Source organism: Sebastes fasciatus, chromosome 17 (genome assembly GCF_043250625.1).
Source record: "Sebastes fasciatus isolate fSebFas1 chromosome 17, fSebFas1.pri, whole genome shotgun sequence".
Lineage (NCBI taxonomy): Eukaryota > Metazoa > Chordata > Actinopteri > Perciformes > Sebastidae > Sebastes > Sebastes fasciatus.
The window spans coordinates 26686652-26702801 of record NC_133811.1 but is presented as its reverse complement, the minus strand read 5'-3'; the positions used below and the strand labels follow the sequence as shown (position 1 = coordinate 26702801).

At 39.6% G+C, this 16150-nt stretch overlaps 2 protein-coding genes across 2 annotated transcripts; both read left to right on the top strand.

Moving 5' to 3' along the window:
- Nucleotides 1-472: 472 nt before the first annotated feature.
- Nucleotides 473-8305, top strand: LOC141754095 (uncharacterized). Its single transcript, XM_074612924.1, has 2 exons — nucleotides 473-1001; nucleotides 3521-8305. Exons 1-2 carry the CDS (start codon nucleotides 809-811, stop codon nucleotides 7084-7086), a joined length of 3759 nt encoding a protein of 1252 aa, XP_074469025.1. The 5' UTR covers nucleotides 473-808; the 3' UTR covers nucleotides 7087-8305.
- A 1270-nt stretch (nucleotides 8306-9575) lies between these two features.
- Nucleotides 9576-15015, top strand: LOC141754107 (uncharacterized). The gene is made up of 3 exons (XM_074612961.1): nucleotides 9576-9729; nucleotides 11296-11475; nucleotides 12681-15015. Exons 1-3 carry the CDS (start codon nucleotides 9675-9677, stop codon nucleotides 14798-14800), a joined length of 2355 nt encoding a protein of 784 aa, XP_074469062.1. The 5' UTR covers nucleotides 9576-9674; the 3' UTR covers nucleotides 14801-15015.
- The last annotated feature ends 1135 nt before the right edge of the window (nucleotides 15016-16150 follow it).

Here is a 16150-nt window from a genome sequence, read left to right as displayed (position 1 = left end):
CGGGTCACAAACTTTCTCATTTTACAGCTAAACAGTACACTACAAGATGATTCTGAAAACATCTGAGGAGTAACAGAATATTGATTCATATTTGATCAGCGCGGCCTAGTTTGACCGTTTGGTCGGAGTTCAGAGTGATTGACAGCCGGCTCTCATAGACAGCAGATGGACAGCGAACTCCAGCTCGGCTCTGACTGCTTGTTTTCCTCCGGTCTGTGAAATCTTGCAGATGTCGTTAGGAGCACCGGAGGACACCGGAGAGAGGCACATGATTTTTTTTCAGGTTACCTGTTTCATGTACTACTGTCACGATATAGTGACCGTTTTATGAAAAATATATTTTTTAAGCATTTTTGCTCCATTCTCGCCTACTTCAGCTTTAATAGAACAGGAACAACAGTGGACGGTTAAAACCAGTAGGAGGCTGTAATGCAACTTAAAGGATGACAACTTCCGGAAACCCCAAAATAAGAAGAAGTTGAACCGGAAGTGCTGTTAGCAAGATGGCGTGTAGCTTGTTTAGCTCGTTACCGACACCGATTATTGTTTATAAGCTCCAACAGTTCTGATCCATCAGAACCTCTGTGTGTCTGGATCAACCTGTCTGAATGGACTTTGTGCTCTTCAGCTTTTATTCTGAAGGTCTGACCTCTGACTCATCTCCTGGTAGCCTAAAAAGCTACTGAAGTTAGCTTAGCATGCTAGCTGGTTAGCAACACAGCTGCTAGTCAGAGTGACCGTTTGATGGAGAGCAAACTGTGTTTCTGACGGAGTTTGATGGAGAGCAAGTTTCTGTCATTGTGGTAAAATGTGTAAAGTCCAAATGCTGAGAGCGTTGGTGAAGCAGCGACTAACTGCGGCTGCTGAAGAGATATGTGGGCTGTTTGAAAGAACGATAGCAGAGTACGAGGAGGAACTCTCTCGATCAAAAGAGGAGAACGAGCGACAACAGAAACTACTGGACGCTGTTTTCAACCCTCAGCTTCAGTTACACAGAGCAGGTTGGTTCCCTTTACTTCTTCTTCTCTCTCTGTTCTCTCTCTGTTCTACCAGAGCAGGTTGGTTCTCTTTACTTCTTCTTCTCTCTCTGTTCTCTCTCTGGTTCTACCAGAGCAGGTTGGTTCTCTTTACTTCTTCTCTCTCTGTTCTCTCTCTGGTTCTACCAGAGCAGGTTGGTTCTCTTTACTTCTTCTTCTCTCTCTGGTTCTACCAGAGCAGGTTGGTTCTCTTTACTTCTTCTTCTCTCTCTGGTTCTACCAGAGCAGGTTGGTTCTCTAAACCTTATTCTGGGCTCACGTGGGATTATTGGTGTTTATGAATTAATCTGGTTTACTACAGCGGTATGAATTTAAAGGTAAACACATTTTGTTGTGATTTAATTACAATAAGCGGATCAAACAGATGCCGAAATAACTTCATCATGATGCTGATTTGTATAAAATGTGAAATCATTTTTGTCAGGTCTGTCTGCAAGACGAGAAGAAAACAACTTTTAAAATGCTTGTTTTCTGAATGGAGTTCGGATCGATCAGGGCTTTGCTCACATTGTAGCTGCTCCATCAATACTCAAAATGAAACTAACATAAATACGGGAGCGACGTTGTTGTTTCTACACACAGATATCTACATACTGTGTAACTATGAAATTATATAAACTCACCACCTTTTTAAGAAGTTTATTATTTATGACAGCTATAGACATGTACAGATACAGAAGACCATTTATAGGGGACATATTATAAAAAAAGTGAGATTTTCATGTTTTTTTTATTATAAAGCAGGCTTAAGTCCTATATAAATACTGTGAAAGTATCGGAACGCTCAATCCACAGGGAGATACACACAGACCGTATTCAGAAACTCTGCATTTGAAACAAGCTGTCAGGATTTCTGCCCATTTGTGATGTCACAAATATACAATATTTAGACCCTTTACACAGATTTAAACATAAACATTCTAAATGTGTCCCAGTTTATTTCCTGTTGCAGTGTATGTGAATGTCATCAACTGACAGGAAGTACACATGGACCCAAGCTGTTGCCCAGCAACGCAATCCTGTTGAAATTCCGTTGCAATGCGCTAAAACGGAGCGTTTAAGACAGAGGGTAAATACAGGTATATTCAGGTCAACAGTATGAGGAAAATAAAGTTTTTTTTGAGCATCACAGCATGTAAACATGTTCTAGTATGAACCTGAAAATGAGCACAATATGGGACCTTTAAGACTAAGGTTGCTATGATAGCATAATTTTAATCTTGGATACAATACTAATATAAAAAACAATCCTTTACCTCTTTTCATACCATGTCAAAAAGAGAAACGTATCATATAGGCACACAAGATAAGATCATTTGTTTTTTTTCATTTTATTAACCTGCACACAGTTCTGGTACAGAAATTGTCACTGAACACATGTTAATTTTATGTTCATAGCAAAACATTGACGATTAAATAACTTACATTTTCTCCAAAACTGCACCAATCAGGCCTCCAGAGTGCGACCATTTGGATCACATGTGCGGCTAAGCATTTTCATTGTTCGCACCGGTGTGCCTGACATCTAGCAGGTCGGTCTCTGCCAGGAAACATTGTCAGGAAAAGCAGAGCTAGACATCACGGCTGAAGCTGCATGCTAACTCTGTCATGGACAGGAAACGTTATCGTATCCCGGTAACGTGCGGTCAAGCCGGCCGTCACTCTCATCTCCGCGTTACAGAAAAACAGTAAGTCCAACACAATTAGACGCTACTTCGGAAAACACCGGTGGCAGCACTTTGAGGATTGCGCAGTAAGCATTAAAAAGTTCACTGAAAGTGCTGCATTTTCCATAAACGCCACAGTGAGGTTTATGGGCTTGATGAATGAACAAATTAATTAATTATCTTTATAAATATTGCACTTTTAGAAGTTGAGTTGGTTTGGTAGATTCACATGATTTGAGTCAAGTGATTTGTATTTTTTTATTTTAGAGTTATTTTTTGCATAGGTTTACTTTATAAATAATTAATTTAAAACCAATACATAGGTTGTTTTATCCAGCTTTCTCTCCTGGGGGACATGCCCCCGAAACCTCTAGCTGGCTACTTTTTCCCACTGGCTGGCTACTCCATATCCTTGTGTAATTTACTGTTTATTTAAGCATATATCACAGGCATTCGTCACATGGGTATATGATATTATGATGTTGTGGATTTTTTTTTTTACTTCAGGTAGCTCTCTCTTTTCTCCATACATGTGTTTGCATGCTTGGAAAGTGGTTCAGACGTTGACAGATAGAAGAATTCAGATCAGAACCACAGTCCTCTCTGTGAAGATACATATTAATCCGAGACTTCATTTACCAGCAGTTTGTTTACAGTTCAGTTGTTCATCAGCTAAACTTCCTAAACTGCTGAATGTTGTCACTATTTATGACAATACGAACTACATCTGACTGTTTGTACTCATTATTATTACTGGTTTGAATTTAGTTTGAGTTGTTGGTCAGTAATGTGTCTGTACTTCTTTCTATCCTGCAGACGTCCAGCAGCTGTTGAACCAGGAGGACCCAGAGCCTCCACACATTAAAGAAGAGGAACAGGAGGAAGTCTGGAGCAGTCAGGAGGGAGAGCAGCTTCAAGGGCTGGAGGAGGCTGATATCACCAAGTTCCCATTTACTCCTGTACATGTGAAGAGTGAAGATGATGAAGAGAAATCTCAGTCCTCACAGACTGAACAGATGGAAACAGAAGCTGATGGAGAGGACTGTGGAGGACCAGAACCAGCCAAGAACTCAGATCCAGATAAACATCCAGAAGCAGATACTGATGACAAGACTGGAGTGTCCTCTGAGACTGACGTCAGTGATGGTGACTGGGAGGAGACCATAGAACCTCAGTCAGGTTTAAACTCTGTGATTAATGATGAAGTCCCTGTCAGTGATTTGAGATGTAGTACTGGTGAGAAACCATTTAGCTGCTCTGAGTGTGGGAAACGATTTGCCACCAAGTCATGTCTGAAGAGACACATGAGATGTCATACAGGAGAAAAACCTTACAGCTGCTCAGTTTGTAGGAAATCTTTTACACAAAGTGGAAGTTTAAAGAAACACACGAGAAGTCACACAGAGGAGAAACGATTCAGCTGCAGTGTTTGTGACAAAAGATTCGCTTGGTATAAACAGCTAAAAAGACATAAATGTGTTGGTCATCAGTCCTCACAGCTTCATCAAACTCAAACTGAGGAGAACAGAGAGGCAGAGCCTCCAGCCAGCAGTTCAACTAAACAGATGGAAACAGAAGCTGATAGATATTTACAACCAGAGACTGAAGACAAGACTGGAGACTCTTCTGAACCTGTGAGAGAAGACAATGATGATGATTGGGAGGAGACCAGAGATCCTCAGTCAACTCTGAAAAATAACATGATTGATGTGAGTGATGAAAGATGTAATACTCGCAAGAAACCATTCAGCTGCTCTGAGTGTGGGAAAAGATTTCCTTCTAGGACACATCTGAGGGTTCACACGCTAATTCACACTGGAGAGAAACCATTTAGTTGCGCAGTTTGTGGTAGAAAATTTAATCAGAAGACAAACTTAATTCGTCACATGCCACGACACACAGGTGAGAAAGCTTTCAGCTGCTCAGTTTGTAAGAAACGTTTTAAATATAGAGGAGATGTTGGGAGACACATGAAACTCCACACCAGAGAGAAACCATCTACTTCCTGTGTTAGTGACACAAAAAAAACTGGCACTCACAGTGAACCTCAGTCAGGTTTAAACTCTCTGTTAAATAACGATGTACCACCAAGTGATGCGAGACACATGACAGCTCCCAAAGGAGAGAAACCATTTACCTGCTCAGTTTGTGGTGAAAGATTTTCTCTGTGGGCAAATTTAATGCATCACATGACATCTCACACAGGAGGGAGACCGTCTACTTCCTGTGTTAGTGACACAGCAGTTACTAACACTCCTGATGAAGAGACTTCAGAATTCTCTGTAGCCGAGATTGAAGGCAGTTGTAATGATGGGACGGAGAGCAGAGAACCTCAGTCAGGTTTAAACTCTCAGGAAAATAATAATGTAGCAGCAAGTGATGAGAGATGTAAAACTGGCGGGAAATCATACACCTGCTTGGACTGTGGTAGAATATGTCGCAACAAGACTAATATGAAGGTACACATGAGAGTTCACACCGGAGAGAAACCATTTACCTGCTCCATTTGTGGTAAAGGGTTTACTCAGAAGGCAAACTTAATTCGTCACATGCCACGTCACACAAGAGGGAAACCTTACAGCTGTCCAGTTTGTAAGAAACGTTTTAGATCCGAAGGATATATTGAGAGACACATGAGGGTCCACAAAAGTGACTCAACCGACACTAACACTCACAGTGACATTCGTAAAGAACTAGAAATACATTTAAAACCTGATACTGATGACAAGACTGGACATGCCTCTGAACTTAACATCAGTGATGAGAGATGTAATACTTACCAGAACTTATTTGTCTGCTCTGTGTGTGGGAAAAGATTTGGCAACAAGACAAATCTGAAGGTACACACGCTAATTCACACTGGAGAGAAACCATTTAGTTGCACAGTTTGTGGTAGAAGATTTAATCAGAAGGCAAACTTAATTCGTCACATGCCACGACACACAGGTGAGAAAGCTTTCAGCTGCTCAGTTTGTAAGAAACGTTTTAAATATAGAGGAGATGTTGGGAGACACATGAAAGTTCACATCAGAGAGAAACCATCTACTTCCTGTGTTAGTGACACAAAACAAACTAGTACTCGAAGTGACATTCACAGAGGGCCGGAAAGATGTTTAAAACCAGAGACTGATGACAAGACTGGAGACTCTTCTGAGACTGAAGTCAGGGATGAGAAACGTTATCTTGACACTACATCATATATCTGCTCTGAGTGTGGGAAAAGATTTAGCTACAAGGCGAGTCTGAAGGTGCACATGATGAGTCACACTGGAGAGAAACCTTTTAACTGCTCAGTTTGTGGTAAAGGGTTTTCTCAGAAGGCATACTTAATGCGTCACATGCCACTTCACACAAGGGAGAAACCTTACAGCTGTTCAGTTTGTAAGAGACGTTTTAGATTCGAAGGAGCTGTTTTGAAACACATGAGAATCCACAAAAGAGAGAAACCATCCTCCAGTCTGGACCAGGAGGACCCAGAGCCCCCACACGTTAAAGAGGAACAGGAGGAACTCTGGACCAGTCAGGAGGGAGAGCAGCTTCAAGGGCTGGAGGAGGCTGATATCAAGTTCCCATTCACCCCTGTCCCTGTGAAGAGTGAAGATGATGAAGAGGAACCTCAGTCCTCACAGCTTCATCAAAGACAAACTGAACTGATGGAAACAGAAGCTGATGGAGAGGACTGTGGAGGACCAGAACCAGATAGACATTTACAACCTGATACTGAAGACAAGAGTGGAGACTCTTCTGAACCTGAGAGAGAAGACAGTGGTGATGATTGGAAGGAGATCAGGGAACCTCAGACAGGTCTAAACTCTCTGAATAATAACAAAGTCCCTGTGAGTGATGAAAGGGCTGAGAAACCAGCTAGCTGCTCTTTTTGTGGTAAAAGTTTTACCCGAAAGTACTCTCTAAAAGTCCACATGAGACTGCACACAGGAGAAAAACCATTCAGCTGCTCAGTTTGTGGTAAAGGTTTTGTTCAACGCTACCACTACCTGGAACACACAAGACGTCACACAGGAGAGAACACGTTCGACTGCTCTCTGTGTGGGAAAAAGTTTGGTCATAATTTCCGACTCCAGAGTCACATGAGAACTCATACAGGAGAGAGACCAATCAGCTGCTCCATTTGCAGTAAAGGATTCAGATACAATGGGGAATTAGTCCAACACATGAGAGTTCACTCAGGAGAGAAACCTTTCCCCTGCTCCGTCTGCCACAAAGCTTTTCGTCTGAAGTGCATCTTGAATAATCACATGAAAATCCATAGCGGAGAGTTACCCTACAGCTGCTCCCTTTGTGGAAAGGGATTCAGGCAAAAGTCAAATCTGAATCAACACATGAAGATGCACAAGACGGACAACCTTCAGCTGCAGTGTTGAAGACAAAAGATTCACTGAGAGCGGCAGAAGAAGAAATGCTGAACTTTCCATTTTGCACTTTGTACTCTGCAGCTCAGAGAATTCAATAGCATGTTTGAAATAAGAAGAGCTGCTGGCTTCTTCAGGACTATAAGTGTTTCTCCCTTCGACAGACGGACAACTAACGATTATTTTAGTTATCGATTAATCTGCTGATTATTTTCCAGATTAATCGTTTTAATCTATAAACTGTCAGAAAATAGTGAAAAAATGTCCATCACAGTTTCTCACAGTCCAAGGTGATGTCTTTAAATGTCTTGTTTTGTCCAGAACATTTTTGCATGAAAAAAATACTATTTGACTAACTGTAGTACTTAAAGATTAATCAATTGTCGAAATAGTTTGTGATTATTTTTCTGTCAATCAATTAATCGATTAGTCGACTAATCGTTGCAGCTCTACATGACAGACAACTGGTGGATGCAACAAAGATTCCATTTTGGATTTAAACCACGGTACATGTAATGTCTGTACAATAATATTAATAATATATATTAATATTAATATTTACAGGTGTGAAAAGTGTTGAATGTATGAAGTGTTAAATGTTGGTTCTAAAAATAGAACATATGTGGTGTCAGGAGACATTCTTCACCTCTAACCCAACAGTGTAATTGTTTCAGTTTTCATTGTGTATATATACAGTATATATGTGTGTGTGTATATATATATACATATATATATATATACAGCATGTGTATATATATATATATACATACTGTATATATATATATACTGTATGTGTTTATATATATATATATTGTAACATTAGCCAGCTGTCTGATGATACCTGTTTGTTCCTTCAAAACGAGCTTCAAGTTCCCATCGTTATAGATGCCTCAGAAATGTTTTCACTTGCACCTGGCCTCACTATTAACAAAGACAAGTATGAAATAACGACTGTATATGATTCTGATATCCTCTCACTCACTAGATGATATAAAGGTTAATAAAGAATCACTATAAGTAAATCTACTGACTCTCAAAATGTTTTACCAAAAGTTGAAAAATCAAAATCCATTTTTAACTGTTTGACATGGTCCTGGGTTTTTGTTAGTTTATATCCTGTTTTTAGTGTAAAAGTCCTCTCCTCTTGTGTCTTTGTCTTGTTTTACTTCCTGACTTTGTTTGTTTCCCGCCTGTTTGATCGTCTGATAAGATGGAGTATGTAAAAATAAAGACACTGAGACAGTATTCAGAGGGAGGCATGTTCGCGTGGAGGGTCCGACATATCAAGTGCCATTCCTAACCAATCAGCGGAGAGTGGAAGTGAGTTATAAAACCCTCCAACAGCGAGTCTGCTTTGATGCCGACTTAACCAGCTGCCCTTACTGACGACGTGCAACGCCATAGTGTGTTCGTCATGAAACACGCTCCAATATCAGTTCCATGCAACTACCGGTACAAACATTTACTCGTAAAAAAGATAGACATTTCATTTATTCTACTTTATTGTCATACAGACGTGAGCAACATAAAGTACATAGATTGTATTAAGGATCAAATATTCAAACATACTCTTGTGTGTGTATATATATATATTTACCCCTATCAGGAGCTATAACCCCATCATTTATTATACCTTCAACTGTGCAATATAGTACAATCATTTTCAATATTTTTTTTCTGCAATAATCTGGTTAACTCTGGCATTAACACTGCATGTATTTATAGAGAACATTTAAACTGATATTCTTATTTTAAATTATTCTTGCATTTTTGCAAATGCATGCATTTATATTATTTGCATAGATCCTATTTTTCAGCATTATAATTTGCACTGTTGTTATATATATATATATATATATATTTATTTTCTTGGTTTCATATATATATATTTTTTATTTATATTTTCTTATGATTTCTCTATTTATATTCTATATATTCTGCTGTATTTATACCTTACACCTTAAAGAAGATGTTTCATTGAGCTGTGAGTGTGACTACAAACGGAGTTCACCCCACCATTGAGTGGAAGGGCGGAGGGGCCGGATTCCTCTCGAGCGAGCCTGATGAGAGAGATTTTTTTATTTTTATTTTATTTTTTAATTTTTTATTGAAGATAATTCATTTACAAACATTAAGGCATTGTAATCAAAACTCAATACTTCTAACATACAAGGCACAATTGGATAGGAAAAATAACTTAAATTATAAAAAATAATATAATAACAAAAATAAAAGAGGGTAGAAAATAATTAAAGGAAAAAAAGAAAAGAAATGCATAAATAAATAAATAATATACCTGATGAGAGAGATGCAGCTCTAGAGAGAGAGAGGCTCCCTGAGTTCCTGAGTTTCTGTTATAATATAAGAGCTCATTAGAAACCCAGACACAGCTGCAATATATCATTTATTTTAATATCACAACATACTCCAACAATACGGCTCGGTAATGATCCGTTTTAAGTTTTATTTTGAAACCTGTCTTCCGCCGGAAGTGATGTATATATTTCAGACAGGTCAGCTGGTTAGCGGTTAGCTTCTCTGTTAGCTGAATCCAACTAACGGCAGTAGAACAAACCGGTAGTTTAGTAAACAGAGAAGAGATGGACCGACACCGGAACCTGCTGCTACACGACATGAAGCCGAGAAGAACAACAGGTTGGTTTGTTTGTTTGCTGCTCTGCTAATGTTGCTAAAGCTAACGGTAGCTAGTGTTGAACTTTGAAGCTTCACTCTCCTTCAGCTAACAAGCTAACGTTAGCTTAGCACGTTAGCTTAGCACGTTAGCTGCTGTCTGGGCTCCACTCTAGTAGATGAGAGTTTTACATTTTAGGTTTTATCATTTAATTTAATACATCTAAATGTAGACAACAGAGAGAGAGAGTATGAGGTCAAATGGGACATAATGATGCTGTAATATGACTGTAATATGTGATGTTGATGAAAGCAAGTTTATTAATTTACAGGCCAATAAGTTATATCAATTATATCACTTGTGTTCTAGATCTGGTCTGAGATCTGGTCTGAGATCTGATCTGAGATCTGATCTGAGATCTGATCTGAGATCTGATCTGAGATCTGATCTGTGATCTGATCTGAGATCTGATCTGAGATCTGATCTGAGATCTGATCTGAGATCTGGTGCTAAATGGAGAGAAGAAGGAAAAAAAACTTATTTCAGTGGATTAGAAAAAAAGGAGAGGAAAACAATTACTGATCAATGATGCTGAATTCACAGACCAGATGATTTCTGATGAAATATATTGATTTTATTCATAAAGATCAGAGAATAAGAGATGATAAGAGAATAGCAATAGGAAAGGACAACATGGACTGACTTCAAATTTCTACACATTCTTTTGGGAGGATTACATTTTCACACTAAACACCTACTTTACATTGAAACAAGGATTAATAACTTTTTTAAGATAAAATATATATTGACAATCTTCTCTGTTGAATACTGACTATAAGTTGTTTACACATGTAATTGCTGACAGGTTAAAGGACGGTATGACAAAGGTTATACGTGTCTTCCAATATGGAATATTTGGTATTAGGTTTATTAGATTACAGCCATTTGATTGAATATGATGGAGTCATTATATTTTTTTACTTTTACAAGGACTTTGACATGGTTGAAAATCCATGTATTATAAAAACACTGGAATATTTTGTTTTTGGGAAAAAGTTGATAATTCGATTTTTATATTATATTAATATAATTTTAAATAAATATATTAATATATGTATTAATGTAATTAATATTATTAACATATATATTAATTATTAATATATATATATACAGTATATATATACTGTATATATGTATATATATATATATATATATATATATACCGTATATATATATATATATATATATATATACAGTATATATATGTGCAAGGATCAGAACGTAAATGGTCCAAATTATGTAATTATGTGTACACATTTTGTTCAGTTTTTCAACATTGCAATAGAAACAATATAGAAAATATATACGATATACATTTTTTATCGTTTTGATGATATCATATTGCCCAGCCTTAATTTCACAGTATGCTGGATTTGAAGTATCTGTGATGACTTATCTGCGCTGGCGCACCGGTGGTGTGTTATACGTCAACCAGTCAGAGCTAAAGGGAGCAGTAATGACTGAGAAACGGGATTAAAACTTATTCAGTTGTTTCTTGATGTCTGTATGTGCTTCCTTCTGTCCTGCAGACGTCCAGCTGCTGCTGGTGGTTAAAGAAGAGGTTCCCCCTGAGCAGCAGGAGTGGAGCTCCAGTCTGGACCAGGGGGACCCAGAGCCCCCACACATTAAAGAGGAACAGGAGGAACTCTGGACCAGTCAGGAGGGAGAGCAGCTTCATATCACCAAGTTCAATGATGAACAAGGTTCAGGTATGAACAATGTGGACGTGTGTATTGTAATAATTACTGTAGAATATCAACACTATAATGCACAATTGACAAACTGGGCTATCAGAATGGCTGCAAGGATGTCACATGAATGTATTTATTATATATATATTTAAATTTAAATTACCATAAAGAGAAGAGAAAAAACAAAACGAAAATTGAATCTCGCAGAAATTTATTCAAACCACACAGAGAACAATAAGCAACAAGGTTTTGGGGTTTTGAAAAATATTCTCTCAAGTCTCGGGAATCAGGGGAAAAAAATTATCATTCTAACCAAATTTTTACAGAGAAGTCGTTTTTCTGTCTTTTTTTTTTACAAAAAAGTTACCTTTGCCCTGCCTTTAAGCAGTTCCTATCAGCAGTGAAGCAGAGAGCCACACCACACTCCGTACACTTCAGGACAACAGTTAATTTTATACAGTGATGTAAAATGGTCTCACTACATGAAATGGCTACCAGAGCTGCACCGATTAATCGACTAGCTGTCAACTATGTCAACTATTAAATTAATCGGCAATTTCTGATACATTTTGATAATTGATTAATCGGTTTGAGTAATTTTAGAAAAAAAGTAAAAAATTCTGATTCCAGCTTCTTAAATGTGAATATTTTCTGGTTTCTTCACTCCTCTATGACAGTAAACTAAATGTCTTTGAGTTGTGGACAAAACAAGATATTGAGGACGTCATCTTGGACTTTGGGAAACACTGATTGACATTTTTCAACATTTTGTGACATTTTATAGACCAAACAACTAATCAATTAATCAAGAAAATAATCTTTAATTGCAGCCCTATTGGCTACTATGGGCAGTAACATCATTATCAGCTTTCCAGAAAAAGAGCTTGTGAGAAGTGCGTGTGCGCAAGAAAGTCACGGTACGTCAAAGAGTGAAATGTAGTGTAGTACCGGTACTGCGTACTGGTGAGCACCAGCCCACTTTGAGCACTGTTTTGGTATTTTGGAGGTTGTAGTTGACCTTCTGTGGTTCTGTTGGTCCCAGAGGATGTTCTACGGGTCCTTTAGGTAGAGACATATTGGAGACATGTTGGACAGCTTCTGAAAGAAAGGTGCTCTGTGTAAGGTGGAGCAATATCGCTGAAAAATCTAGTCTTAATTTTTTATCCTTACTTCAAAGACTTTTAGTAAATTTACACATTAAACGTGTTTCCTGTCTTCTGCAGACATCCAGCAGCTGATAGTGAGTAAAGAAGAGGTTCACCCTGAGCAGCAGGAGTGGAGCTCCAGTATGAACCAGGAGGACCCAGAGCACCCACACATTAAAGAGGAACAGGAGGAACTCTGGAGCAGTCCGTCAGAAACATCCTGGAACTCAGATCCAGATCGACATTTACGGCCTGAAAATGACAACAAGACTTCAGACACTTCAAAGTTTACGACTAAAGTCAGTAATGATGATCGGACGGAGAACAGAGAAGCTCAGTCAACTTTAAACTCCCTGAAGATTATTGAAGTCCCTGTCGGTGATCTGAGATGTAAAACTGGCAAGAAAACATACAGCTGCTCTGAGTGTGGGAAATTATTTGGCCGTAGCCCACATCTTAAGATACACATGAGAATTCACACAGGAGAGAAACCGTTCAGTTGCCCATTCTGTGGTAAAAGTTTTTCACAAAAAGTTAATCTGACATATCACATGTCCGTCCACACAGGAGAGAAACGATTCAGCTGTCGTTTCTGTGACGAAAGATTCACCTGGTACACTCAGCTCAAGAGTCATCGGTGTGTTTGTGAGTCCTCTCAGCTTCACCCGAGTCACACTGAGGACAACAGAGAGGGAGAGACCGGTGAGAAATCATTCAGCTGCTCCGAGTGTGGAAAAATATTCAGCCGCAAGGATAATCTGAACATACACATGAGGATTCACACAGGAGAGAGACCGTTCGGCTGCTCTGTTTGTGGTAAAAGTTTTAAACATGGAGGACATCTGACACAGCACATGTCCGTCCACACAAAGGAGAACAGGTTCAGCTGCAGAGTTTGTGACAAAAGATTCACTTGGCTTTATCAGCTCAAGAGACACAAGTGTGGTGGTGAATCCTCTCAGCGTCAGGAACTCCCGACCAGTCAGGAGGGAGAGCAGCTTCAAGGGCTTGAGGAGGCTGATATCACCAAGTTCCCATTCATTCCTGTCCCTGTGAAGAGTGAAGATGATGAAGAGAAACCTCAGTCCTCACAGCTTCATCAAAGACAAACTGAACAGATGGAAACAGAAGCTGATGGAGAGGACTGTGGAGGACCAGAACCAGCAAGGAACACAGATCCAGATACACATTTACAACCTGATAGTGATGACAAGGCAGGAGACTCTGAATATAAGGTTGAATTCAGTGATGATGACTGGACGGAGACCAGAGATCCTCAGTCAGGTTTAAACTCTGATACAGGATGTAACACCAGTAAGAAATCGTTCAGCTGCTCCGATTGTGGGAAAGTATTTGGCCGAAAGGAACATCTACAGAATCATGTGAGAATTCACACAGGAGAGAGACCGTTCAGCTGCTCCGATTGTGGTAAAACATTTGGCTGTAAGAGGTCACTGCTGGGCCACACGATGAGTCACACGGGAGAGAAACCATTCAGCTGCTCTCAGTGTGGGAAAAGATTTGGCCGGATGGTCAATCTGAAGACTCACGAAAGACTTCACACAGGAGAGAGACCGTTCAGCTGCCCATTTTGTGGTAAAGGTTTTACACAAAAGGTTCACATGACTCAACACATGGCCGTCCACACGGGAGAGAAACAGTTCAGTTGCAGCATTTGTGACAAAAAGTTCACGTGGCTCTCGGGCTTCAGACGACACAAGTGTGGCAGCGAGCTGTCCGACCTCGACGATAGCCAAACTGAGGAGAACTCGGAGGTAGAGCCAGGCGAGAAACCATTTCGCTGCCGTCAGTGTGGCAACAGATTTAATCACAAGCACAACTTGAAGGCTCACATGAGAATTCACACAGGAGAGAAACCATTCAGTTGCTCTGTTTGTGCTAAAGGTTTCACTGCAAGTGGAGCTCTGAAGAAACACTTGAGAACTCATTCGGGAGAGAAACCGTTCAGCTGCTCCGTTTGTGGCATAAGTTTTACACAGGGAGGGAATCTGAAAAGACACATGGCACAGCACAAGGGAGAAACACAAGAGAAACCGTTCAGCTGCTCCATCTGTGGCAAAAACTTCACACAAGTGTCAAACATGAAGCGACACATGGCACAACACGCCATGACTGAAACAGGAGGTAAAGCTGTGAGCGGTTCCGATCTTACACAGGATCAGCAGGAAGAAACCTAAAGGTCGTATCGTCACTGACTGCAAACTGATAGTAGAAACAGATATTTAACGTATTTTATTGTATTATAACTTTGTTTTGTTGTAATTTTGTATTTATTTAAATAATAACAGGGCACGTAGACTACTTACTCCTTTAATCATTGATCGTTTGGTCTGTAAAATGTCAGAAAGTATTAAGCTTCAATTTGATGTCTTGTTTGATAAAGAGTCCAAAACACAGAGATTCAGTTTATCATCATAGAAGAATAAGAATATGTAAAGCTGGGTTAGTCCCAGAGTTCTATAATCAGAGTAGGGACGCACCCGATACCCGATACCAGTATCGGGTATCGGGTCCAATACTGTGCTCATGTACTCGTACTCGTACTCGTACTCGTACTTGCAAAAACGAGCCGGTCGCGGCACACTGCGTCATATGCGGGACTCCCAAGCCTGCCGTGTTTTGCTCACACCCTCCAGCTGGCTGTTAACGAGGGTCTTTTAGCACAGAGAAGTACTCGTATCGGTACTCGGTATCGGCGAGTACCCAAATGTAAGTACTTGTACTTGCATTCACTAGATATTCTCAGAGCTAAACTAACTCTCCTGCAGGGTGTAGTAAGGGCGCATGCACGTGAGGTGGAGCGAGACAGCGAGAACGCGCGCGGTGTGTGGCGAAAGGCAGGCAGGCAAATTTTGCAAGAATTTCATTTTTTGGTAATTGGATGGCGAGCACTTCTGTTGTGTAAACTGCTCAGAAACCCCCTTATTGTCAATATAGCTAGGAAAGCCATCCATCCTCTGAATGCTCTAGGTCTCTAGTTTGTGGCTGTAAAGTTTCATGAGGCTGTGATTAGCCCAGAGGTCACCACAGGTCATTTTATACAGTGAGGTCAAGTTAAAAAAAAAATGGTCTCACTACAATGAAATGGCTCCTATGGGGACTAACATCATCACACATGAATACAGTTGGGCTCATTGGATCCACAAGAGTCTCAGCTTTACAGTGATACCCAATTTATGTAATTCCAAGACTGTTTATGAACCCCAGTATGCAGAAATATTCAAACACATCATTTTAGAATATGCAGAAATAACAGATTTATACTGCATTCAAAAAACTGCATGTGATTATCATAAAGTGGGCATGTCTGTAAAGGGGAGACTCGTGGGTACCCATAGAACCCATTTACATTCACACATCTTCAGGTCAGAGGTCAAGGTATGGTAAGGCATGGTTGGTACCAATGGATTCTTTAGGTTTTTCTAGTTTCATATGATACCAGTATCTTCTACCTTTAAAACTGAGCCCGTTACAACCTCTGAAAGACCAAATACTATTTTTCTTTTCTTTTGTAGGCCATTAATAAA

Bases quoted from the DNA above. Each gene is read 5' to 3' on its own strand.
- LOC141754095 (XM_074612924.1), top strand. From the start codon at position 809: ATGTGTAAAGTCCAAATGCTGAGAGCGTTGGTGAAGCAGCGACTAACT. The intron at 1,002-3,520 runs GTTGGTTCCCTT...TCTATCCTGCAG, and splicing joins GCTTCAGTTACACAGAGCAG to ACGTCCAGCAGCTGTTGAAC.
- LOC141754107 (XM_074612961.1), top strand. From the start codon at position 9,675: ATGGACCGACACCGGAACCTGCTGCTACACGACATGAAGCCGAGAAGA. The intron at 9,730-11,295 runs GTTGGTTTGTTT...TCTGTCCTGCAG, and splicing joins GAAGCCGAGAAGAACAACAG to ACGTCCAGCTGCTGCTGGTG. The intron at 11,476-12,680 runs GTATGAACAATG...TGTCTTCTGCAG, and splicing joins CAATGATGAACAAGGTTCAG to ACATCCAGCAGCTGATAGTG.